The sequence below is a fragment of the Hyla sarda genome, chromosome 3, assembly GCF_029499605.1.
Source record: "Hyla sarda isolate aHylSar1 chromosome 3, aHylSar1.hap1, whole genome shotgun sequence".
In the NCBI taxonomy this organism is placed as follows: Eukaryota; Metazoa; Chordata; class Amphibia; order Anura; family Hylidae; genus Hyla; species Hyla sarda.
In genome coordinates, this window is record NC_079191.1 from 38,726,901 (window position 1) to 38,754,717 (window position 27,817).

Here is a 27,817-nt window from a genome sequence, read left to right on the forward strand (position 1 = left end):
ACTGCCTCATCATTTTTCAACCATTTGCTCTTTTTGATTTGTTTTTTATTCCCAGCTACAAATGAAAACTCTAAATTTATAAAGAATCAATCAAGTCATCATAGAGTAAAAAGGTAACATAAAATTATGATAAATAATAATTGTGCAAATTCAGCATTTAAGGCCACAAAGGTTTTAGACTGGGCACATATTTTCTCAACCAGGGTGCAAAAGGGCACTGTAAAAAGGAAAAGAAATATGAATGCACATGAATGTCCTCAGCCAAGGCCTTCACATGACTATGGATGACAACAGCCCAGTGGTCACCTTTCCAGTCATCTGTTTATATCTGGGCATTACCTATATGGATATTGACATGTCACTTTTTTGGGGGGATGCTTATTTCAGTTCTAATATTGCAATTTCCTCTTAAAGTAAATGGGTTCAGGAAACAGCACTTCTTTTGGAGCTGATTTTGTGCAGAATTTTTCAGCATTGTTTCTGGACATTTCATATTGAAATCAGTTTGAAACCACATTTATTTTTAGGTTTCTTTCATAGCAGTTTTATACACTGTGGGAAGGTATTCAGTTACAGCCATATTACTTTAAATAGTGATGAGCGGCATTGCCCATATTCGAATTTGCGATATTTCGCGAATATATAGACGAATATTCGTCCTATATTAGCGAATTTCGCGTATTCGTTATATTCACATATGCAAATATTCGCATATTCGAGGAAGAAAAGAGTGAGGGGGGGGGGGCAACTTTACTATTGGTTGCTAGGGATGTTGTTGATAACCTCTAACAAGTGGATTTGCATCATTTTAGTTGGCCCACAAGTAAAAAGAAGGAATATGTGAATATGTGCATATGCCGAAAAAAAGTGAATATTCGCAATTTCAAACATATAGCGAATATATTCACAATATTCACGAATTCGCGATATTTGTGATCAAAATTTTAAATGCGAATATTCGTGCCCAACACTAATTAGCTTACACTTTTTATTCTCCTCACATTTTCAAAGGTCTCTTATGCTGCTTTGAAAATATGAAAATATGTGAGAGTAAATTTTCGTGCTACTTATTTTTTTTTGCACCAAAAATTGCCAAATTTGGCGGCCAAATTTTTTTGTTGCCGACATATTAGATTTTTTTTGCACCAAAATTGAGTTTGGCACCAAATCAGCCATTTGATTTTACATCCCCAAGAATTTTGGTGGAAGCATCTCATGTATTATTCCATGATTACTAGTGCCTAGACAAGTTCAGGTAAGTTCAGGTGCAGTGACCATGAAAAAGAAAAAAATAATATACCATATATCCCGGCGTATAAGACGACTTTTTAACCCCAAATTTTCTTCTGAAAAGTCGGGGGTCGTCTTATACGCCGGGTATTGGGGTCCGGCATAGGAATACTTATGATTATCTGCCCAGGCCGGCTCCTGTGTGCGGCTGCAGGCGGGGGCCGGCCAGAGCATGTACAAACTAATAACTGTACACTTAAAAACCAGGGTGCCTCCAGCTGTTGTGAAACTACAACTCCCAGCATGCCCGGACCGGCAAAGGCTGTCTGGGCATGCTAGTAGTTGTAGTTTCACAACAGCTGGAGGCACCCTGGTTTTTTGTATACATGAATTTGTTTTTACATGTTCTGGCCTGCAGCCGCACACAGGAGCCAGGCAGATAATCATAAGTATTCCTATGCCGGACATCCCTGTGTCCCGAAAAATCTTTTCGGGACATAAGGATGTCCGCGGGTCCCTAACCATTCCACGGCCGCCGTGCGTCCTCCTCCGGTCCTCCTGCAGTCTTCCTCCAGTCCTTCTGCGCTTCTCCACCTCTCTATGGTTGTAAGCACGGCGTTCAACCATAGAGGCGCAAGAGGACGAGCACCGGCCGGGCCTGGTGAGTGACCGGCGGCGCGTCATCTACAGTGTTCCGATCATCGCTCCTCTGGTCCCGGGACTGCTGCTATGGTCCATAGGCCATAGCAGTAGATTGTGACCCCGGGCCGGAGGAGCGATGACCGGAACACTGTGGGGGGCAGTACACTCTATATGGCTGGAAGTTGTATGTCTGTGGGGGGAGCTGCCTACTAATGTGGGGGGAGCTGCCTACTATTGTGGGGGAGGGAGCTGCCTACTATTGTGGGGGAGGGGAGCTGCCTACTATTGTGGGGGAACTGCCTACTGTTTTGGGGGATAGGAGCTGCCTACGATTGTGGGGGGAGCTGCCTACTATTGTGGGGGGAGCTGCCTACTATAATGGGGGGGAGCTGCCTACTATTGTGGGGGGGGAGCTACCTACTATTGTGGGGGGGAGCTGCCTACTATTGTGGGGGAGGGGAGCTGCCTACTATTGTGGGGGAACTGCCTACTATTTTGGGGGAGAGGAGCTGCCTACGATTGTGGGGGGAGCTGCCTACTATTGTGGGGGGAGCTGCCTACTATTGTGGGGGGGGGAGCTGCCTACTATTGTGGGGGGGAGCTGCCGACTATTGTGGGGGGGAGCTGCCTACTATTGTGGGGGGAGCTGCCGACTATTGTGGGGGGAGCTGCCGACCTAATGTGGGGGAGCTGCCTACTTTTGTGGGGGAACTGACAACCTAATGTGGGGGGGGAGCTTCTGACCTAATGTGGGGGAACTGCTGACCTAATGTGTGGGAGCTGCTGACCTCATGTGGGGGAACTGCTGACCTAATGTGGGGGAGCTTCTGACCTAATGTGGGGGAACTGCTGACCTCATGTGGGGGAGCTGTTGACCTAATGTGTGGGAGCTGCTGTGGGAGCTGCTGACCTAATGTGGGGGAGCTACCTACTATTGTGGGGGAACATGCTGCCTACCTAATGTGGGGGAACTACAAGATACTGTACATCGCGGTAGGAGGGGTAGTCTTATACGGCAAGTATATCCCATGCTCTATATTTTCAGTGTAAAAGTTGGGTGTCGTCTTATACGCCCAGTTGTCTTATATGCCGCCATATATGGTATATATATATATATATATATATATAGATATATATATATATATATGTGTATATATATATATATATATATATATATATATATATATATATTATTATTATTATTATTATTATTATTTTAATAACATTTTCCAATAATAATTATTTAGTTTTCTATAATTAAGTAAATAACACCTTTCCCCCCAAAAAAAAAACTAAAGAAAAAAAGACCATATACAAAAAAAAAAAGAAAAACTACAACCATTTCTGTGATGTCAATATTAGCAAAAAGCTGGTGTGAAATTTTGTAAAATGGTCTCTCACCCCTGTAAAATATCATGTAAAACAGGAAATTTACATAGTCACGCCCACTTTTGCAAAACTGGTGTGCAAATGTAAATCTTGGATAATTCTCATGTAAACACTTTGAAACGCAACATTTTTGTTCATGTGAAAAGTTTTATATATGACTCCCTGTGTGAACATACCCTTATAACTGAGCAACTTTTTATTTTTGTGTTTTCATCTTTTCCTCCTCGCCTTTAAAGGAGAACTCCCGGATACAACACTTATCCCCTATCTTAAAGGGGTACTCCACTAGAATTTTTTAATCAACTGGTGCTAGAAAGTTAAACAGATTTGTAAATGACTTCTATAAAAAAAAATCTTAACCCTCCTAGTACTTCTAAGCTGCTGTATGCTCCACAGGAAGTTATTTTATTTTTGAGAACAGTGCTCTCTGCTGACACCTCTGTGCGTTTTAGGAACTGTCCAGAGTAGGAGCAAATCCCCATAACAAACCTCTCCTGCTCTGGACAGTTCCTGACATGGACAGAGGTGTCAGTAGAGAGAACTGTGGTCAGACTTAAAAGACATTCTTAAAGAAAAACTTCCTGTGAAGCATATAGCAGCTGATATGTACTGAAAGGATTAAGATTTTTAAATAGAAGTCATTTAAAATCTGTTTAACTTCCTGTCATCAGTTGATTTAAAACAAAATGTTTTCCAGTGGAGTACCCCTTTAAGGGGATAAGTCCATAAGGGGATAAGTCCCAATGGTCCCGATTAGAGATGGGCAAATCGGAGTTGATGTATTCCAATTCGTTCCAAATTTCATGAAAAATTCGATTCGGAACTAATCTGAATTTCCTCGCACTTTGTGGTAACGAATCGCTTTATTTACTACATTTTGTGTGGGCCGGGGGGGGTTAAAATGGCAGCATGTGAGGACATGGGGCAAAGAACTCTGGCAAGGCGGGTAGGCGGGATCACCTTGAATCACAGGGAGGCATGCAGCCTATCAGCAGCCAGCCAGCCATGTGATGTCACAGCCCTACATATTCGGCAGCCATTACCGAAGATGTGCATTTTGTTGAGAGAGCAGAGACTGTTACTGACAATAGAGATCTGTCTAGCGGCGAATCCATTCACCTCAAGCCTGTATTCCTTCTGGCTAAAGAGAGAGCAGACACCATGTGGTCACTCATCAGCATAACTGACAATACAGATCAGCACAGGGGAAATCCAGGAGTTTTTCTGGGTAAGAACGGCACCAGCTCCTACGAAAGAAGCATCAACCTCCAAAGCAAAAGGTTTCTCAGGATCAGGTCTAGAAAGCACAGGAGCAGTGGCAAATGCTGACTTTAAGCGAATGAAGGCCTCTTCGGCTTCAGGAGGCCAAGTCTTGGGGTTAGAGTTCTTCTTAGTAAGAGATCCAATCTGAGCAACCAAGGAGGAGAAATGTGGAATGAACTGACGATAATAATTGGCAAATGCCAAAAAGCATTGAATAGCCCGTAGACCAGTAGGACGAGGCCAATCCAATACTGCAGTCAGCTTGTCAGGATTCATCTGTAGACATTGATATGGAAGAGGCAAACCAGGCATAGGAGGAGGTAAAGAGACAGCTTTAGACTGGATTGGCGCAAAACAGGAATTTTGGCAGAACTGTCCCCAGCGAGTGATTTCCCCAGATCTCCATTCAAGTTGCAGAGAATGATGTTGAAGCCAAGGAAGACCAAGAAGAAGCTCCAAAGTACAATGATGAAGCACAAAGAACTCAAGTTTTTCCTCATGCATGACACCCACTTGCATGACGAGAGGTTCTGTGTGGAATGGCACTGTAGAATTCAGGTTTTGTCCATTAACAGAGGTAATATACAAGGGCTTAGTAAGCCGAGTCACTGGAAGCCGGTGTTTATGGACTGGGGAGGCATCAATGAAGTCACTGGCGGAATCAGAGTGCAAAAAGGCAAAAGCAGAGAAAGAAGTCTTGGCAGGAGTAAAAACTTGGACCAGAGTGGACAAAAGAGGAGAAGTAGAATTCACACCTGGGGTCATCACACTCACTTGTCCTAGATGCGAGCATTCTCCCGCACGTTGTGGACGTATAGAACAGTCTTTGAGAAAGTGCTCCATACTGGCACAATATAAGCACAAATTATAATTGCGTTGACGGGATCTTTCCTGTTGCGTTAGGCGAGAGAGATCCACGTCCATAGCCTCTTTGGCAAGAGGCAAAAAAGACAGAATAGGTGGACGTTGGAACACAGGTGCCTAAAGAGGAAATCGCCGTGTTCGTACAGGTTGTCTTCCCAAAAGAAGTTCGTCCTGCCTCTCGGCAAAGCGCACATAAATTCTAGTGGTTAATGAATTAGTTCACTCAGGGTAGACGGAGGATCTTGTGCGGCGAAAGCATCCCTGATTCTACTGGACAGTCCTTTTTTAAATGTAGCACACAAGGCCTCATCGTTCCAAGCCAGTTCAGAGGCAAGAGTGAGGAATTGAACACTGTAGACACCAACGGAGGAATTCCCTTGGCAGAGGTTCAGAAGAGCCGTCTTGGCTTCAAATACACTGCTGAATTCTGCTAGGAAGGCCAGCAGATTAGAGGAGACCGGATCATTACAATCCCAGAGAGGAGTAGCCCAGGCCAGGGCTTTTCCTGACAATAGACTGACCATTAAGGCTACCTTAGGACGTTCCTTTGGGAACTGATCCGCCATGAGCTCCAAATGCAATGTCACAAAGTCTCTACACAACTTTGGATCACCTTCATACTTTGAAGGTAGGGATAAACTAAGCTTGGATCCGGATAGTGCTGCAGGAACAGGTGGAGAAGCAGGAGCAGGCTGTTGCTGTTGTTGCTGCTGTACGGCAAGAAGCTGTTGCATCAAGGCAGACAATTGATTCAGTTGTTGCGCCTGACAGGCTAACTGCTGCGACTCTTGAGCCATGATGGAGGAAAGATCTGAAACTTCTGACAGAGGTACCCCAGTGGGATCCATGGCCGGATCTTACTCTAAGACTCACGGCAGTAGGCTGTAGCACTCAGGGTAGTAGTGGATCCGCTGGACCTGTGTGGTAGATGATGTGGGCCGTGCCAGGGGGTGGAGTCTAAGGTGCCACTGGTTTTCACCTGAGCCCGTCGCAAAGTGGGATGGATTTGCTGCAGCAGGCAGTATCCAGGTCGCTACCCCTGGCACAACTCGACCACACAGGTGGCTCAGGAGATTCAAGGCAAAGGAGGGAAACGGAAACTCGTGGTCTGGATAGCAGAAGGTCAGGGCAGGCGGAACAGGTGCGAAGTCAGGAACGTTGCAGGAGATCGAAGGCAGGCGACACGGGAGCAAGGTCAGGTCACGGAAGGGGTCAGGATCTGGCAAGGCAAGACACTGAATAGCTTTCACTAGGGCACAATGGCAAACAAAGATCTGGCAGGGGTTAGGAGGTGCAGGTACTTACAGTATAGAAAGATGCAGGTGTATGTCATAATTACGGGCTCACTGGCTCTTTAAATCTGAAAGCTCCGGCACTGCCAGAGGACAGAAGGGACAGCAGAGAGCGGAGGTGAGTGATGGGCTGGGATTCGCATGATGGCTCGTCCCGCGATGCGAATCCGGCTGAGGAGGGCAGAAAAGGAAAGCGCTTATGGCCAGCATGTTTGGCCGGAGCTCTGGACGTAACACTCAGGCTTCCTTGTCACAGCACAGACAAGATGTGCTTCCTTTTGCCGGTCCCCATGGTTCCCATTTCCAGATTTCGTGGAGTAAGCCATGATTCGATTTCTTGATGAATGACTTTTAGCAGTTCCTCCCCTGTGTGACACCGTTCACCAATGCAAATCATATGAAGAACAGCAGGACACCACTGTGCCCTGCACACATAGTATGCTGAAGAGGCACAGAGACCTGTCCATGCAGTGGAGGCTGCGGACATGGTGGAGGATGAGGAGGCGGAGTCGCACACTGTCACAGGACCAACTGCCTGAGAGCATGAGGGGGGAAGCGACGTGACCTGTCCAAGTTGCTGTTGTGGCTGTGCAGGAACCACATTCAACCAGTGGGCCGTAAAGGACATGTATTGTCCCTGCTCGACACGTCGGCGCTGACGTGCACTTTGGTACACACCGACAGGCTCAAGGACTGGTCCACCTTCTGCTCCACAAAATTGTGCAGGACTGGTACTGCCTTCTTCGCAAAGAAATGACGGCTTGGGACTCTCCACCTTGGCTCCACACAAGCCATCACTTCTCTGAAAGGTGCAGAGTCCACCACTTGGGAGGGACTGCAGCACCAGCAACTTCGACAGGAGCACATTCAGCGTCTGCACGGTTGGATGAGTGGGCACATACTGATGTCTCTTGGACATGGCTTCGCCAATGGATTGCGAATGGAATGACTGACTCGAAGTAGGAGGAGCAGGAGCATCTGGAGTGACAGAAGATGGGTGTGACACACAGCTCCCTTCCGCTGAGGTGGTGGAGCTTTGGCTGGCTAAAACATGAAGCGGTGTGCCACTGGGTGATGCAGCAGGCTGGACCACCACATCGGAGCCAGGTTTCTCTCAGGCTGCTTCATGGTGATGCTGCATATGTTGACGCAGGGCCGTGGTGCCAACATTGGGACCCTGGCCACTCTTCACCTTCTGCCGACACATCTTGCATGTGGCCAGGTTAACATCCTCCGGATGCTTGATGAAAAACTGCCACACCGCCGAGTAACTGATTTTCCCACCAACAGTCCACACTGATTGACTGCTACTGCCGCCGACTCCAGGAACCCAAGGTCCACTACTTACCGGGAAGGTAGGCTGCCGTAAGGCAGGTGGTCTACCCGGGGCATGTTTGGCTCCTGACTTTCCACTTCTGCCACCATGCTGACTGCCAACCATGCTACCACCTTGCTGGCTCAGCTTCTGCCTCACGGGCAACCTGCAACCCTCTTCTCCTGATGATGATGAAGCCCCTTCTGCACCCGGCTCTAAGAGCGATCGGCTTCATCATCATCGAGTTGTGTCTGCACGTCACTGATGTCCTCCTTAGGTTCCTCAACAATGTCTGCTTCAGGAGCATGAACGCTCACAACACCACCTCCCACGCCATTCTCCTCATCACCACTTGCCCGCCTAGCGGAGGAAACGGCGGATGTCTCTTCCACTTCTTGGCTGGGCAGTAGCTGCTGACTGTCCTCTTGTAGATCGTCCTCCCTAAATAGTGGAGCTGAACCCATAGCATAAGATACTTCTGTGGGAACAGCATAGGACACAGGCAATGGGAGGACAGGGACTGCTCCCGGGCCATGCCAACTGAGGGTTGTGTCTGAGGAACCCACCGACTGTTGACTGGGGGTGTCAGATGTTACTTGGCATGAAGTGGATGACCGTGTTAACCAATCGATGATGGCAGATGGGTTGCTGGTCAAGACACGACTGCTAGCTGATACAGGGAGCTCAGGCCTCACGCTGCGACTCCTGCTGCCACTCGCCCCTAGTCTGCTGAGACCTCTGCCTGATGAATTTAGGCCTCTGCCACCTCTCTGTGCACATCCTGGCACTTCTCTGCCTGACATACTCAGTGCGTATATGAGAGGAGTACAATACGCTTCACTACGCTTAAAATAGTATTTGTCTACAACACCAGCAGGTGTATACGTAGGCCCTTAAGACTTTAACAGGAACAAAATGGTATACCACTTAGATGTACATATGTGCTATGCAATTATGAGGGGAGGACAATGCGCTTCAGTATGCTTTAAACAGTATTTGTCTACAATACCAGCAGGTGTGTACTTTTGCCTGGTCTTTCAAAGTATCTAGGCCCTTAAGACTTTAACAGGAACAAAATAGTACACCACTTAAATGTACGTACAGTACAGACCAAAAGTTTGGACACACCGTCTCATTCAGAGTTTTCTTTATTTTCATGACTATGAAAATTGTAGATTCACATTGAAGGCAACAAAACTATGAATTAACACATGTGGAATTATAGACATAACAAAAAAGTGTGAAAAAACTGAAAATATGTCATATTCTAGGTTCTTCAAAGTAGCCACCTTTTGCTTTGATTATTGCTTTGCACACTCTTGACATTCTCTTGTTGAGATTCAATAGGTAGTCACCTGAAATGGTTTTCACTTCACAGATGTGCTGGTGTGGAGGAGGAGGTGTGATGGTGTGGGGGTGCTTTGCTGGTGACACTGTTGGGGATTTATTCAAAATTGAAGGCATACTGAACCAGCATGGCTACCACAGCATCTTGCAGCAGCATGCTATTCCATCCGGTTTGCGTTTAGTTGGACCATCATTTATTTTTCAACAGGACAATGACCCCAAACACACCTCCAGGCTGTGTAAGGGCTATTTGACCAAGAAGGAGAGTGATTGGGTGCTGCGCCAGATGACCTGGCCTCCACAGTCACCGGACCTGAACCCAATCGAGATTTGTTTGGGGTGAGTGTGAAGGCAAAAAGAACCAACAAGTGCTAAGCATCTCTGGGAACTCCTTCAAGACTGTTGGAAGACCATTTCAGGTGACTACCTCTTGAAGCTCATCAGCTGCGCAAAGCAGTAATGAAAGCAAAAGGTGGCTAGAACCTAGAATATGACATATTTTTACACGTGTTAATTCATAGTTTTGATGCCTTCAGTGTGAATCTACAATTTTCATAGTCATAAGGTGTGCCCAAACTTTTGGTCTGTACTGTATGTGGTATGCACTTTTGAGGGGAGGACAATGCGCTCCAGTATGCTTAAAACAGTATTTGTCTACAACACCAGCAGGTGTGTACTTTCGCCTGGCCTTTCACAGTATCTAGGCCCTTAAAACTTTAACAGGAACAAAATGGTACACCACTTAGGTATAAGCACAGGTTACACTTAATAGAGGACAAAATGCTTTTAGTGCTCTACTCACTCTAACTGGCTGACTACTATTAGCTTTTCAGTTGTTGTACACACCAGTGCTGCAGCACACAATCGCTGCATAGTACACTCAAAATTGCACTCTCTTTCTCAATCTCATTCCCTTTCTTATCAGTGCTTGTAGGCTATGATTTGGGCTTGAGGTGAATAGCTGCTGCAAAAAAGCTTTTCTGTGCAACACACTGCTCTCTGTCCCTCTCTGCAATAGAACGCTGATGTGACTGGGAGGTGAATTGCTGCTGTAAAAATGCTTTTCTGTGCAACACACACTGCTGTCTGTCCCTCTCTCTCCCTCTCTCTCTGCAATAAAAGGTTGAAGTGACTGGCCGCAAGATGGATGCCGATTAAATAGGGCTGTGACATCACTGGTGTGGCTGGCTGCTGATAGGCTACATGCTACATGTGATTCAGGGTCATCCCGTCTACCCTTGTTCCTGCCTTCCCATGATGCCTTGCCCCATGTCCTCACATGTGAATCCGCCATTTTAGATGCCCTGGAGCCTGGAGCGCACTAAATGGAGTTTAATTAAGTGATTCGCGAGATTCTCATTTGTTGCAAAACAAATTTTTCAAGAAATTTGTTACAAATTCGGATTTGTCAGATTCGATTAGCTCATCCCTAATCGCAATATGTAAGATGGATGACAAGTAATGAAAACCTTTAGTCAACTGAATTTGTTTGTGTGGTAAGGCCTTGGGAGTGTAGTGTAGTTGGGGTGTTGCTTCGGTATATGAGGGGTTAACTTGACCCCTGTCACTCGTGACACCAGGGTGAGGGTTAATACGCTGAGGTAAATCTTCGGCCTATCACCACCCTTCCCAGAAACGATAGGTGCGTGCTTAAATGAATGAAGGTCCACAATAGAGATAAACTTGAACTTGTATAAACTTTATTGAGGTACTTGCGGTACATCCAATTAACAGCAACAGTCTTAGCAATACAGTCTCTATGTAGTACGGCAGTGATTGACAGATGCCACGGACCATTAGCTTATCCAAAGGACTAGTAGAATTAGGATTGATGCAGAGATCCAGCTGGATTTAGGGGTCTGTTTAGGTCCGGTGATCTTGCAGACTTAACAGGGATTGAGGTAACTCACAGTTTTGTAAGATGGCCGTTGCTGCAAGGCTAAGGCCCAGTCACTGCTGATGACAGCTGTGCAGATCCTCCTCTATCAGCAGCCCACGAGGAAAGAGGTTGCTGCTTGCTTGGCAGCAAAGGAACAAGAGACAGATTAATGGATGCCGCTCCCTTATATGGGCAGGGGCAGGGCTGTTTTGGATTGGTCCGAGTCAGCTGTCACTCACCGTTACAATGCATGGTGGGCGATTACCTGACTTCCTCCAAAGGTCCTTGAACCACAAAACCATAGAGTCTGGAACACATAACGTGAACCGCAGGTCCAGCGACACTACAACAACGTAAGTACACTTTATATGCATATATACAATTAGAATTTGAATAGTTTTAACTATTAAAGGGGTGACTAGGGGCTAACTATAGATGAGGACCCCAACGGTAGCTAGGGACTCTGACTTTGGGGACCTCACCACAAGGTAAAGGATGCAATCCGGTACTGGGACACCACATTTGTAAAGAACCTGATCTGATGTGTGATGCTCTCACAGAACTATCCATCCTTTCCTGCAAAGTGTCTTGTAACTGTCAAGTAACTTTCTACAAGACAGAGCCTCCAGTTACTCAAGGAGACAAATTTTTTAGGCAATCTTTTCCAATATGTCTCATGAAGGACAAACTTAGAGAAGAGGAATTATTGATACTGAGTCAAAGAAGGATTTTAAAAGTGTCACACTGACCCCAGGGCCAGTTTTAGACTAAGAGTGGCACTGGGTAAAATAAAAAATGGGGCCCGTGGGTCACATGAACAAAGATCACTATGTTGTGCTCCCTGAACTGTTGTTCTGCATCTCAGCCTATGTGAGTGGATGAGGTCGCACTGCAAATTGGAAATAGCTGGTACTGTTACCTGTGATGATTCCAGCCATTATAATTTACAGGCTGTGACAATTTGGGGATCGCTGTGACCCCATTCACTTGCAGTTCAGCACGATTCAGGGAGCAGGATCTGGAGATAAACTTTTCCGCCCACAGATCCATATGACATATTTTAAAAAAATATTGTGGGGGAAAATTGTAAAGAAAAATTTAGCAACTTTTGGGAGGGTTCTCATTTTTATGCAGTGCATTTTACAATAAAACTGACATATGCTCTTTATTCTGTGGGTCAATATGATTAAAATGATCCCATGTTTAGATGCTTTTCTATTATTGTATTGCTCTGAAAAAATAGTCAACCTTTTCAGCAAAATTAGTATGCCTAAAATTGCCCTCTTCTGACCCCTCTTACCGTATATACTCGAGTATAAGCTGACCAGAATATAAGCCAAGGCCCCTAATTTTACCCCAAAAACCCAGGAAAACTTATTGACTCCACTACAAGCCTAGGGTGGGAAATACATCATCCCCCCATGTAATCATCCAGACCCCCGCCATCACCCCCCCCCCCTTCATCATCACCGCCTGTCAATCCCTTCATCAGTGGTCTTCAACCTGCGGATCATATGTTGCAAAACTACAACTCCCAGCAGGTTGAAGACCACTGCGGCGTTCGTCATCATCCAGCCCCCCCCCCCCCTTTGTTTTGTATTCACCTCCCCTCGATGGGAAGTTAGGGTGAGTTGGTCCAGGCCATCTATGCTGCAGGGACCGTCCGGTGGGGAGGATTCGTGGGGAGTCGTTGCGGGCTGTCCATTTTCACAGGGGGGGGGGCTCTTCTCCGCGCTTCAGGCCAGGCCCAGGACTAGTGACATTGCCTTCACAACGACGCAAAGAGATGTTGCGCATGAAAGTCCCCGTGCGTCGTCGTCAAGGCAATGTCACTAGCCCGGGGCCGGGCCCGAAGCGCAGAGAAGAGGCCCCCCGGTGAAAATGGACAGCCCGCAACGACTAATCCTCCCCCCCTGTATACAGGGCCATATGAGGCTTCATTTTTATTTTACTGTGATCTGTAGTATTTATCAGTAAATATTTTTGTTTTAATTATTTTTCATTCATTTTTCTAAAACATATGAAGCGACCAAAAATCTGCAATTCTGATGTTTGGGTTTTTATTTCACCCCCCCCCCCCCAATTAACCCCTTTTTACCATAAGGGATCACATGCATTATATTATAATAGTTAAGAAATTCCCGCGTGTGGCAATACAAATGATATTTATTTATTTAATTATTTATTTATATATTTGAATTTTTTTTTGTAAAATGGGAAAGGGGGGGTGATTAACATTTTTATTACGGGAATGTTTAAAAAAAAAAAAAAAAAAAAAAAAACATTCAGTGTCATCAGTGCTATTGATGATCTGCTTATACCGCCTGCAAGACTGGAGACTGTAGAAGAAGAGCCTGAGATGCAGAGATGCAGGAGGGAGACTTTTGACATCATAAAACCCCTCCCCCACCCGATCGTGCTCCACTGAGATAACTGACAACTGTCACGATGCCGGCTGGCAGGTAGTGGATCCTCTGTGCCAGAGAGGGATGGCGAGGACCGCGCTAGTGGACCGGTTCTAAGCCACTACAGGTTTTCACCAGAGCCCGCCGCAAAGCGGGATGGTCTTGCTGCGGCGGTAGTGACCAGGTCGTATCCACTAGCAACGGCTTACCTCTCTGGCTGCTGAAGATGCTGAAGATAGGCGCGGTACAAGGGAGTAGGCAGAAGCAAGGTCGGACGTAGCAGAAGGTCGGGGGCAGGCGGCAAGGATCGTAGTCAGGGGCAACGGCAGGAGGTCAGGAACACGGACTAGGAACAGACAAGGGAACGCTTTCACTAGGCACAAGTGCAACAAGATCCGGCAAGGGAGTGCAGGGGAAGTGAGGTGATATAGGGAAGTGCACAGGTGGGAGCCAATTAAGCTAATTGGGAAGATTGGGCCAGGCACCATCATTGGTGCACTGGCCCTTTAAATCGCAGAGACCCGGCGCGCGCGCGCCCTAGGGAGCGGGGCCGCGCGCGCCGGGACAGGACCGAGGGAGAGCGAGTCAGGTAAGAGACCTGGGATGCGATTCGCGAGCGGGTGCGTCCCGCTGTGCGAATCGCATCCCCAACGGCCATGACAGAGCAGCGCTCCCGGTCAGCGGGAGTGACCGGGGAGCTGCAGGAAGAAAGACGCCGTGAGCGCTCCGGGGAGGAGCGGGGACCCGGAGCGCTAGGCGTAACAGTACCCCCCCCCTTGGGTCTCCCCCTCTTCTTGGGGCCAAAGAACCTGAGGAAAAAAAACTCAATTTTTCCGTGATGAGGTCCGATGCAAATTAGGAGGGGTTCTGTGTGGAAACGTACGAGACAGTCCAATCTTTTATTGTAAAAACAATAGATGTAGAGGGGTCTGGCGAGACTGGTCACAGGAACGTAGAACCTGTTGATGAGAGAGGCCAAAAAAATTTTTCCTGCAGATCCGGAATCCAAGAAGAGCATAGTAGAGAAGGAGAAGGTAGAGGCAGATATCCGCACAGGCACAGTAAGGCGTGGAGAAGCAGAGTTGACATCAAGAACTGTGTCACCTTTGTGCGGAGTCAGCGTACGTCTTTCCAGGCGGGGAGGACGGATAGGACAATCCTTCAGGAAGTGTTCGGTACCGGCATAGTACAGGCAAAGATTCTCCATGCGGCGTCGTGTCCTCTCTTGAGGTGTCAAGCAAGACCGGTCAACTTGCATAGCCTCCGCGGCGGGAAGCACAGGAACAGATTGCAGAGGACCAGAGGAGAGAGGAGCCGGAGAGAAAAAACGCTTCGTGCGAACAAAGTCCATATCCAGGCGGAGCTCCAGACGCCATCCGGAAGAACGCATGTCAATGCGAGTGGCTAGATGAATGAGTTCATGTAGGTCAGCAGGAGTCTCTCGTGCGGCCAGAACATCTTTAATGTTGCTGGATAGGCCTTTTTTAAAGGTCGCGCAGAGAACCTCACTATTCCAGGACAACTCGTAAGCAAGAGCACGGAACTGAATGGCGTACTCGCCAACGGAAGAAACACCCTGGGCCAGGTTCAGCAGGGCAATCTCGGCTGAAGAAGCTCGGGCAGGTTCCTCAAAGACACTTCGAATTTCCGAGAAGAAGGAGTGTACAGAGGTAGTGACGGGGTCATTGCGGTCCCAGAGCGGTGCGGCCCATGACAGGGCTTTTCCGGACAGAAGGCTGACTACGAAAGCCACCTTAGACCTTTCAGTAGGAAACTGGTCCGACATCATCTCCAAGTGCTGGGAACATTGCGAAAGAAAGCCACGGCAATACTTAGAGTCCCCATCAAATTTGTCCGGCAAGGACAGGCAGAGGCTAGGAGTGGCCACTCGCTGCGGAGGAGGTGCAGGAGCTGGCGGAGGAGAAGATTGCTGGAGAAGTTGCGACTGAAGTTGGTGCGAAATGGTGGACATTTCCGACAGCTGACGGGTTAGAAGGGCGATCTGTCGGGCTTGCTGGGCGGCCACCGTGGTTAGGTCAGCGACAACTGACAGAGGAACTTCAGCGGGATCCATGGCCGGATCTACTGTCACGATGCCGGCTGGCAGGTAGTGGATCCTCTGTGCCAGAGAGGGATGGCGAGGACCGCGCTAGTGGACCGGTTCTAAGCCACTACAGGTTTTCACCAGAGCCCGCCGCAAAGCGGGATGGTCTTGCTGCGGCGGTAGTGACCAGGTCGTATCCACTAGCAACGGCTTACCTCTCTGGCTGCTGAAGATGCTGAAGATAGGCGCGGTACAAGGGAGTAGGCAGAAGCAAGGTCGGACGTAGCAGAAGGTCGGGGGCAGGCGGCAAGGATCGTAGTCAGGGGCAACGGCAGGAGGTCAGGAACACGGACTAGGAACAGACAAGGGAACGCTTTCACTAGGCACAAGTGCAACAAGATCCGGCAAGGGAGTGCAGGGGAAGTGAGGTGATATAGGGAAGTGCACAGGTGGGAGCCAATTAAGCTAATTGGGAAGATTGGGCCAGGCACCATCATTGGTGCACTGGCCCTTTAAATCGCAGAGACCCGGCGCGCGCGCGCCCTAGGGAGCGGGGCCGCGCGCGCCGGGACAGGACCGAGGGAGAGCGAGTCAGGTAAGAGACCTGGGATGCGATTCGCGAGCGGGTGCGTCCCGCTGTGCGAATCGCATCCCCAACGGCCATGACAGAGCAGCGCTCCCGGTCAGCGGGAGTGACCGGGGAGCTGCAGGAAGAAAGACGCCGTGAGCGCTCCGGGGAGGAGCGGGGACCCGGAGCGCTAGGCGTAACAACAACCCTTATATCAGCCCTTAGATTCTTAGATCAGCTTTGATCACAGCGTCTAAAGTGTTCATGGCGGACATCAGCCTTATGGTGATCAGCAGCCAGGACCCGCTACCAATGAAGCAAGTGCAGCTCCTGTGCTAGCATCATAGATTGTCAGATTTAATCTAGATCACGAGACACTTTCAAAGGTTCATACTCCAGTTTACATATCCGTGGAATAGAGTGAAATTATTAAAAAGTTCAATTTAATTAGAGGGGTACTCCAGTGGAAAACAATTATTTCCAAATCAACTGGTGCCAGAAAGTTAAAAAGATTTGTAAATTACTTTGATTTAAAAATCTTAATCCTTCCAATACTTATCAGCTGCTGTAGGCTCCAGAGAAAGTTGTGTAGTTATTTTCTGTCTGACCACAATGCTCTCTGCTGATACCTCTGTCCATAACAGGGACTGTTCAGAGCAGGAGAGGTTTGCTATGGGAATTTGTTCCTGCTCTGGACAGTTCCTGACATGGACAGAGGTGTCAACAGAGAGCACTGTCGTCAGACAGAAAATAACTACACAACTTCCTCTGTAGTATACAGCAGCTGATAAGTACTGGAAGGATAAAGAAGTTTTAATAGAAGTAATTTACATGTCTAACCCTCTGGAGCCAGTTGATATGAAAGAAATTGTTTTCCACGGGAGTAACCCTTTCATCTCCTTTACTGTATTTGCTTGCAGCTACCACTTCTGCAGGAAGGCTACTCTCTCAGTAAAGTAATACTTCCTCATATCACTGCAGAAACCTTTGCCCCTCCAATTTAAAGCTATAAACATGTGGTAAGAAAAAATGACTGTACCATAAATCATACAGGTTTTTGAATATGTCCCAAAAGAGCTCCAAAGAAAGAACATTGCACATACAAATGAGTGCGGCAAAAATAGGTTGATTTCGGTTCTGTTTTCGTATGGCCTTGCATTGATCTACACTGCGGGATATATATCTTGCTGCCCGTTTCTTTCATAATTATGTCATCATTAGAAGACATGCATTATTAGCTCCATAAAATATCTCTTCTTAGTAGAACACTCAGTTGGCGGCTAATAATTGTAGCCATGATCGCTGGGGATATACAAGTCATTTCTCTATATGTTACATAGGATGTAATTAAGTGTACTTTAGCATATCCATCCATCCATTATACTACTTGCTTATACTTACGTGCTAAACAAAGCCAGTTTATCAGCGACATTTCAGTCAACGCTACTACTTTAGTTTCTTTTGAGTCTTTTAGAATTATATAGACAGTTTAAACTGCTTAAAGGAGCTTGATATATTTATTCTATGCATACACTATATCTGATTTTATTATATAAATATATATATATATATATATATATATATATATACTTATTTAATATATATATATATATATATATATATATATATATATGTGTGTGTGTATGTATATATATATATATATATATATATATATATATATATATAAATAGAAAATAGATAGATAGATATAGATATCTTAAACAGGAGACTCGGTGCTGCCCCCTAGTACAGAGGATCTATAGTGCAGCACACTCACAGCTCTGGTCTTTCGAGAGACTTCATGCGATTTTAAGGGATACTCCAATGGAAAACAACTTTTTTTAAATCAACTGGCGCCAGAAAGTTAAACTGATTTGTAAATTATATTTAACCCCTTAATAACCAAGCCCATTTTCACCTTAAGAACCAGTCCAATTTTCATTTTTGCACTTTTGTTTGTTTCCTCCTCTCCTTCTGAAAATCATACCACTATCAATTTTGCACCTACAGACCCATATAAGAAATTGAAAGAAAAAAAATGCCATTTTGTAAGCTTTTGGGAGCTTCGGTTTCTACACAGTGCAATGTTCGGTAAAAATTACAACACAGCTTTATTCAGTAGGTTACAAGGATACCCAATTTATGTAGGTTTTATTTTATTTAACTAATAATTGTCATTTTCTGACTCTTGTAATTTTTTTATTTTCCCGTATATACGGGGCTATATGAAGGCTCATTTTTGCGCCATGGTCTGTCGTTTTTATTGGTACCATTTTTGCTTTGATGGGACTTTTTGATAGCTTTTTATTAGTTTTTATGTTATATAGAGTGACCAAAAATGCACAATTTAATAGGGAAGGAGTTAATTCACTTTTATTAACTTGTATTTTTACACTTAATTTTTTTAGTTTTAGTCCCCATAGGGGGCTATAACAGGCAATCTTCTGATTGCATATACAGTAACCCCCCCGACCTGCGATGGCCACGACATATGATAAAATCGACATATGATGGCCTCTCAGAGGCCATCGCATGTTGATGTCAGCATTGACATACGATGCTTTAATATGTCGGGGCCATCGTATTAACTGCTATCTGACAGCGCAAAATGCTTAAGGTGTAATATTCGCATTTCAAATTTTTATCGCAAATTTTCTATTTCGTGAATTCACGAATATTGCGAATATATTTGCTATATATTCGAAATTACGAATATGTGTGAATATTCGCATTTGCACATATTCGCATATGTGAATATTCGCATATTACTTCTTTTCACTTGTGGGCTTATTAGAATGGTGCGAATATCAACAACATTCCTAGCAACCAATAGTAAAGTTGCCCACCCCTTCACTGTTTTCTTCCTCAAATACGTGAATTTGCGAATATGCACATATGCGAATATTCGCATGTGCGAATATAATGAATACGCAAAATTCGCGAATATGGGAGGAATATTCGTCTATATATTCACGAAATATTGCAAATTCGAATATGGGCAATGCCGCTCATCCCTAGTAGGAAAGTGTTTAGGCTCAATCCACACTGGCTCAAAATTATTGACAGAAAAGCTCACATCCGGGAGGGTCATCCACACCGCAAATGTAAAGCATTTTCTTACAAGAAAAATATTTTTTGACAGGAAGAAGACGAGCTTAATCGCAAAGTTAGGGAAGCAGAAAGGGAACATGCGTTGGACCCAGGGACAGAGAATTATCATCAAATGATAGAGTGTCAGGAGAAACTTGTATTAACACTAAGGTGCAACACAGGCTCTTCTTCCAGGGCCAGAAAAATTCTGTGGAAGGAGGCCGCCCGGGCAAGTTATTTCCAAATATAATTAAAGCCCAACAGCAGAAGACCTGTGTTATTTCCTTGCGGAATGAGAGAGGCAAAGTGGTTACTGATCAAGGTCAAATTCAACAGTTATTTAAAAACGTTTTCAGGGACCTGTATGCCTCTGAAAATCTAGGCAATGAGCTGCATGTTAATGAATTTACCAAAAATAGGATCAGAGCAGTCCGAGGAGTTAAATAGGCTGATCCCTGTTCAAGAAATTCATATGGCTCTATCCACCATGTCTAGTGAGTCAGCTCCCAGGTCGAATGGTCTCCCGTTTGGGGTTTATGCTGAGTTTAGGGATGTTCTCCTGCTGGTCCTCTTAATTGTCTTTAATTAATCCTGGGCAAGTAAGTCTCTCCCAGAGTCAATGCGCAATGCGAATATAATTTTGTTGTTAAAAAAGGAAAAAGACCCGCTTAGGGTGGATTCATACAGACCCATCTCACTTTTAAATGTGGATGCTAAAATCATTGCCAAAGTGTTGGTAATGAGGTTGGCGAGAGTCTGCACTGAAATATTTGGGGAGGATCAAACAGGTTTTGTACCGGGTCGTAATATTCATGATAACATGGCCTAACTTAATGCCCACCTTAAAAATCCGGGGAGGGGGCACCACTCCATCCTGTGGATTGATGCTATGAAGGCTTTCGAAAGGGTGGAGTGGAGGTAACTCTGGAAGGCAATGGAGGGGCTTGGGCTGGGAGGGAAATTTTTTGATTGGGTTCAAGTTTTGTATGACCACCCAACTGCCTGTGTTATGGTCAACGGGACACAAACAAAACAATTTGATTTGGAGAGAGGAACAAGGCAGGGGTGCCCCCTATCCCCTCTGCTTTTCCTCCTATATATTGAACCCCTCGCACTGGGAATAAGAAGAAGGGAGGAGATAGAGAAATTTGGTATGTGAGGGAAACATAGTAAAATTTTGCTATACGCATACGATCTGCTTCTCCTGCTTCAAAATTCAGAAAAGTCGATCCTCAGAGCCATTCATTTGATTGAACAGTTTGATAGCATATCTGGACTAAAGGTCAATTGGTCTAAGTCAAGTCTGCTGCCATTTGAGTCAGTCAGGGATGTACCATTGGGTGTGGTGAAGGTCTTAGAACCAGATAACACCATTGAATATATTGGAGTAAAAGTGTGAATTGATCCAAAATTATTTTCCAAACTTCATTTATACCCCCTGTTTAATAAAATTAGGAAGAAAATCGACTTATGGTTAAGACTTCCCATGGGGACTCCACAATGGTGGATAGGGCTGCACTTATTAAAATAATTGTTCCACAAATCCTTTTTGTATTGAATGCATCTCTGGCAAGTGGGTTCAATTGCTTATTTATTTACTAAATTCATTATTATGAGGTAGAAAATGCACTAGAATAAAATATACTTCCTTGACAGTATCAGAACACGAAGGGGGCTGGGCACTTCCAGATTTTTTTTTGATATTTTTTACTTTAAAATTACAGGATATCATGAGATGGAGGAATTTGAAGTACTCACTATCAGGATATCTTCGAGTTGTTGGAGGCTGGGTTTTTGACTTCTTTTACACTTAGTAAGAACACATACGCACATTTATACAATAAAGTATGGGTGGAATATAAAAAATACTGTAAAATAACAGGTAGATTTCACTTTACTCCACTTTGGCAAAATTTGACACTTAAGGAATTTAATAAGATTAAAGATTCACAGTTTTGGGTTAAGAAGGGTTTGTTATATGTTAATCAGTAATATAGTAATGGACACTTGATTTCTTTTGCAGAAGTCCAGGCCAGATTTGGGATGTCAGTCCACCAGAAGCCTTGCTATCTCCATTTAAAAAAATGTGGATTGGAAATCCGTAAAAGGGATTTTAATACTATACATTCAGTTTAGATTTCTTGAGGGGAGCCTTGGTTTCTAGGCCTATGTCAAGAATTTATAAAATCTTGGGCCTCGAGTTTTCGAGAAACTTTCAAGAAATTATTAGGGGAAGGAGGAAGAGAGATCTGGGAAGTGTTCCAACAGATATGTGGCAGAGGTCCATAGAAAACTTGAAATTGTCATCTTATTGCAAGGCTCACAATATGGTTCAGATGAAGATTTTGTATAGACTTTATCATACCCCAAAGGGACTGAATTGATTTGGTATTGGACAAGATACTAGGTGTCCAAAGTGTCAGATGGAAGAGGCAGTTTTTTTTACATCTTATCTGGGAATGCCCAACTATACAGTCTTATTGGAAGGGTGTCATTGTAGCCATAGAAAGAAAGCTTAAAATAGAGGGAGATCCAAAGAAAATTATACTGGGGGACATTCGTGGGTCAAGTCATAAGAAAAGCCTGATTAGATTTTTCACCTATGTAAAATTATAGATAGTTAGAAAATGGTTCGACTGTAATCCACTGATGGTACAGCATTGGATGGCAATGTTACAGAAAATATGTGCAGTAGATTAACAGATACTGGCCAAAACATCTAAAAAGAAACGAGTAGAGTACCGAAGGATATGGGAACAGTGGAATAGATGATTGGCCCCTTACTAAAAATAGTGTGAATTTCCTGTATTGTGTTTTTTTTTCTCCCTATGATCCTTTAAGGAGGGTGGGGGTGTTTAGGGATAAAGAAAAAAAAGGAAGCTATAGCCATATTATTTCTGCATATTTGCATCAGGCATTAAATAATAAATTATGTTTACCCCAATTTAGAAGGAAACTTGTGAATCTTATTCAGGCCATCAACATAATATCTGGGTTATGAGCGTAATGCTGTATTTCTGAACAAATGTATCTATATTTACAATACATATATAAATATGCAAATATACAGGGATACATCATTCATGAAGTAAGCTGAGAACTTCAACTCTAGAAGCAGAATTGCAGAGAATCATCATAGCGGTCAAGAGGGCCACCCCTGTGCTAAGCCCTGCATAGTCTTGGCTTGTGTAGTCAATGACAAGCCTATATTAACACATGGAAGAGTTTTATTGCAGAAATTTCTGCAACTGACATTTAAGGCGTCGTTCACATGGTGAAATTTCTGAGTGGAACCTGAAGGAAAAATTCCCCATGGAGATTTTGTTGCTCTCAATGGGATTCTGCTGAACCATTCACACAACGGAATTTCCGCGGCGGAAACACCTGCTGCAGAAATTCAGATTCCAGTCTTTGCAGAAAGAATTGACATGTCTATGGAGACAATGCTTTCTGAGTGCCAGCATATTCTCCTGTTGGACATTCCTCCATAAAAATATTGCCTCAATGCACAAATGTCCAATTCAAATTTATGGAAGATTTACATCAAGCTAGTATCAATTTATACTGTAGTTTATGCTATTTACTGGTGTAAACTATATTAAATCTTCCAGGCTGTAGAGGCTCTGCCCCCTTTTACATGAAGCCCTGCCCTCTTATTAAAAAAAAGGAGGAGGGTGGCATAAACACCTCGGGAAGTTGCACATTTTTGCACAAATGGCCATTCCACATTGTTATTTGGTAAAAATGAAGAAAATAAATATTAGTTAGGAAACATTTGTCAATGCAATGTATGTAGTCCAAAATGGTTTCTACAAAAACTACAACTTGTCTTACAGAAAAGCAAGATCTCATACAAACTAAACGCATGTGTGTAAAAATGTGTATATGTAGGTTCCAGGATAACTTCCAAACAGCTGGAGATATTTCGATTAAACTTGGTACACATGTTTCTTATATGCCAAAGAAAAATAAAGAACCCTAAACCTAGAACACTTTAGGGGTGTCCCGATACTAACAATATCAGTCTGAGAGAGTAAAACAGAGAGACCGGACAGTTGAATCATACTTTATCATGACATTTGTCCCACAGCAGGATGTTGAAGCAATCTTCATAGCCTGACAGTAAGGGGATCTGGACACATGTACGTGAAGTCCCATGCAAGTCTACAGGACTTCTGGTACTTCTTCTGATAGCGTAATTTCAACCATCCTGACTCCAGACCAACGTCATGGTAAAGTATTATTTAACTGTCCGGCAGGCAGGTGCACATAATAGTCAGTACAGAGGAGGAAGAGGGGATGGGGAAGGGTAATGAAAATCTATTGCAGGCTGAGAAAAGGGTGAGGGGGGAGAGAAGACATCAGTGCAGCAGCAGGGAGAGGGCATGGCAGTGATGCAGCAGCTGGGACTTCAGGAGGCTGGGAAAATTGCTGCTTTTTCACTTCCACAAGATTAAGGTAAGAAGACCAAGCAACACTGGATACTAGTAGTTATTTAAAAAAAAATGTAATTTCAAATGTACAACATATTTCATTTTACACTCATTTTTGCTGCTGTAATTGAGAAAAAAATGGGTTAAAAAAAAGAATATGTTAAACTTTACACAGTGTGAACCCCATCTGAGACTAAGTTGACACATTATAAAATGAGAAAAAATACTGTATTTATTGGCATATAAAACACACTTTTAAAACTAAAATATGAGGCAGAAACCCTACCTGCATGTTATATGTCAATAAATCCAGGGGATGTCGTATCTAGCCCACAGCAGCCTCCACTGGTCTCTGTTCTAAATTGTCCGCAGCTGTGCTTCTGATCTAGAACAAGCAGTGGGCGCTGTAGGCACCTTAAATCAGTGACCAGTGGCGGCTTCCGAGACTGACGAGTGACTTCCCTGATGCTGCGCAGAGGACGTCATTCGTCACTGTCGCACTGACTGTGTGCTAAAGAGCAGCCCGGAGGTCTCCTGAACCTGAGCCTTCCAGAGCGCGTCCAGAGACAAAGGCCGGATAATAAGACAAAAAAGCAGGGGAGCAGACAGAGGGGTAATGATGTGCTACAGGGGCACAGGGGGGCTCAGATGGACGTAAATGATGTGGCACAGGGGGGATCAGATGGGCTTAATTCATGTGGCACAGGGGCACAGGGGGGATCAGATGGATGTAAATGATGTGGCACAGGGGCACAGGGGGGATCAGATGGATGTAAATGATGTGGCACAGGGGCACAGGGGGGATCAGATGGATGTAAATGATGTGGCACAGGGGCACAGGGGGGATCAGATGGATGTAAATGATGTGGCACAGGGGCACAGGGGGGATCAGATAGATGTAAATTATGTGGCACAGGGGCACAGGGGGGATCAGATGGATGTAAATGATGTGGCACAGGGCAACAGGGGGGATCAGAAGGGGGGGGGGGAAATGATGTGCCACAGGGGGGATCAGCTTTAAAGTAATTTCTTTTAAATGTATTTATTGTTTTTCTCCAATTTTGCTCTTAAACTACACCAGTGCATGTTGTACGCTGATAAATATGGTACTTCGGGGCACACATTGCATGCAGAAATTCCAATTCCGCTGTAATTACAGCAGTTTTTTTAAACAATGCGTGCACTGACGGTCACTTTTCCATAGGCTTTAATGAAACACATTATTAGATTAAATAAACTGCTGCTTTTTATATTTATTTTTGTGCAGCATTTTTTGTTTTCATTTTACAACGTGTGAACATAACCCGGATTTGACTTTTAGATGAGACAACTCCTTTTAAAATGCGACCACTGAGGCGATGGAGCTGATATAATATCTTTCTCTTGCAGAAATGCAAACCAAAGCGACAGAGAAATTGCTGTTTCGGAAGAAGAAAACAAACTAAATACGAGACGTGGAGAAAAATATAAACGCATGATGCAATCTGCGAACAATAATACAGACAAAGCATCTATTCAGCCCCATGGTAATTATTTCCATTATTTGTTTGTAAAGAAAAAATATGATCTAATCAGAAAGTGTTTTACCCCCTCACTATGACACAACAAGTGACTTTACAAAAAGCAGGAATTTAAGAGGTGATCCTACCCAGGAACGTCAGGTCAGGAAAAGCTTTTATTTTTAGACAAAGAAATAAATGTTTTCAATGGCAAATGACAGGTGGGAATGTTCCTTATTTCCGTTGAATAAATTTAATGAAGTCAATTATTTCGCACAACATACTTTTCTGCAATGTTAATGGATTTGTTCAGTAACACTATTGAAAATATTTACCTTATGTATAATTCAATAAGTCGCTGGCAATTATGTAATGTTTAGACACCTACAACATCTAACACAATAAACACAATGTTATATTTTTTGCTCTAAGCTTCATCTATAATGCCTTTGAACAGCGTGAAAAGTTCTTAAAGCGTGGCGGTACGCGTTTAATGGATAAGTTAAAACTGCTAAATTTTAGCAACTAAAATCAATTGTTCAAAGGAGCAATTGTCACCATTTAACTTATGGAAAATGCATTAAAAAAAATTGTGACCTTGCACCTGTCTTATGTTCTTAATTCAAATATTTAAGGAGTTGTCCCAGCGTCTGGTGCTCGCTGCAGTCCTCTTCTTACTATCCAGTGACAGGCCGTTCGGACAGGAACTACCTTCTTGGCCAATGACAATTATTATTATTTATTTCTTGCTTATATAATGCAGCATAAGCTGCATTAGAGAATAATATAAAGGTAGTTGTGTACACCTTGCGCTTACCTGTTTTAGCTGATGCGGCAGGCATGACATTGGCTCCATGATGGCTTGCAATTCCTGTATGGATGAAATTCCATAAGGTTGCCAACATTTACTAGGAATCCATTGGCTGAGAGTGGGGAGTTTGATTGCTGCAGTAGTGCTGAAAAAGTAATTCAGATAGTGATATCCAGCCCTCCAAAACAATTAAAATAATCAATTGTATTTGCTCAGATAAATTTAAATGGAAAAAGAAAAAGAAAAATGAAGAGAAAGGTTGTTTGTTTTCAGACATGTATTTTTTCCCCTTTTTTAATAGTATTTCTTCCTGGGTTAAACATAAATATGTATTGAAATTATTAAGAATAAAGCATTTAGTTATGTGTATTTTCTGAATTTAATTGAACACATAGTACTTTTACCTTGGTTTAACATCATTATTTATTTAAAAGTGTTAAGAGTGAAAGTGCATAGCCATCTAAGGCTAAGTTATGTGTATTTTCAGCCTTTTTTAATAAAACATACAGTATATTAATCTGGGTTTAACATAACTACAAATATAAAAGCGCTAAAGTAAGATCCATCCAAGGACAAGTTACATGTATTTTCTGTGTTTAATCAAACCTATAGTATGAATTCCTGGCTTTAACATAACTATGCATTTAAAAGCATTAATAGTGAATGCAGCATATCCATCAAAGACAAGTTACATGTTTTTTCTGGGTGTAATCAACCCCACAGTATATGTACTTGGGTTTAACATAACTACAAATTTTAAAGTGTTAAGAGTGTACGCGAAATAAGCTTTTCAGGCCATGTTATGTGCATTTTCTGGGTTTAATAATAAAAAACTTTGTTTTTGTAGCTAGGTTTAACATAAATACACATTTCTAGTGTTCTCAGTCGGGTTAGTGACAAGTCATCACAAAAACATAAAAATGGGACAATAAGGAGGAATTTGATAATGACGATGCAGTGTTGGACAGGATGTGGAGTCCAGGGGTGGGGGAGGTTGCAAATTCAGAGCAGGAGGGTAGAGGTAGTGTTAGCAAAGAAGAGCTTAGCTGAGGTAGGACAAGAACACCTGGCATAGGCCGTAGGCCTGCTGATATGATCAGCTAAGATGCCGGTGACACTGCTGCATCTCTAGGCAAAGAAAAAAAAAATCATCAAGAGGAAGGGCACAGTCAGGTAGTGGTGTACCTGTCCTATGTTCTTACATGTGGAAATTCTTTTCTACCTTTCCAGATGCAGAAAGCATGGCACTGTGCTTTCTCTGCAAAAATAAAGTCCTTGGTACGAGTATAGGAACTACATCTCTATGTAGACACATGGAGAGGCATCAAAAGGCCACTTAGAACTGTTGAGACGCTTCACAACATGAGGAAAATGCTGCTGCTGCGACTGCTCCTCCAGATCCCTCACAATTGTCTAGCAGCCAGTCCACATCCACAGGCAGCACATTATCTGTCTTGTCTTCATCAGTGTCATTGCCTCCTTAATCCTGTCAGTAATCTACTGAGGAATCTATATCCTGCATACAACATTATTCGCCCCGTCATCCTATTGCAGTGCACCTTTAATGGCACTTGGCCAAGTTGTTGGTGACGTAGGCCCTCCAATATCATCTTGTTTACTACACGGCCTTAAGACAACTAATAGTAGTGGCACATCCACCGTTACGCCTATCCAGTTCAACTTCTGACATCTGCTGCCTATCCTACTCATCAAGGTCCTCAGACATCTTGGATTCCCCCCACAGAG

At 44.0% G+C, this 27,817-nt stretch overlaps 1 protein-coding gene across 1 annotated transcript in view; it reads left to right on the forward strand.

Annotated features, from left to right (window-relative positions):
- The first annotated feature begins 7,955 nt into the window (after positions 1–7,955).
- The window catches only part of TPO (thyroid peroxidase), a 172,482-nt gene continuing 152,620 nt past the window's right edge, over positions 7,956–27,817 (forward strand). Inside the window, exons 1-2 of the mRNA XM_056563064.1 lie at positions 7,956–8,035; positions 25,151–25,287. Coding sequence (XP_056419039.1) covers positions 25,236–25,287 — 52 coding nt within the window. The 5' untranslated portion in view covers positions 7,956–8,035; positions 25,151–25,235. The remainder of the gene's footprint in view (positions 8,036–25,150; positions 25,288–27,817) is intronic.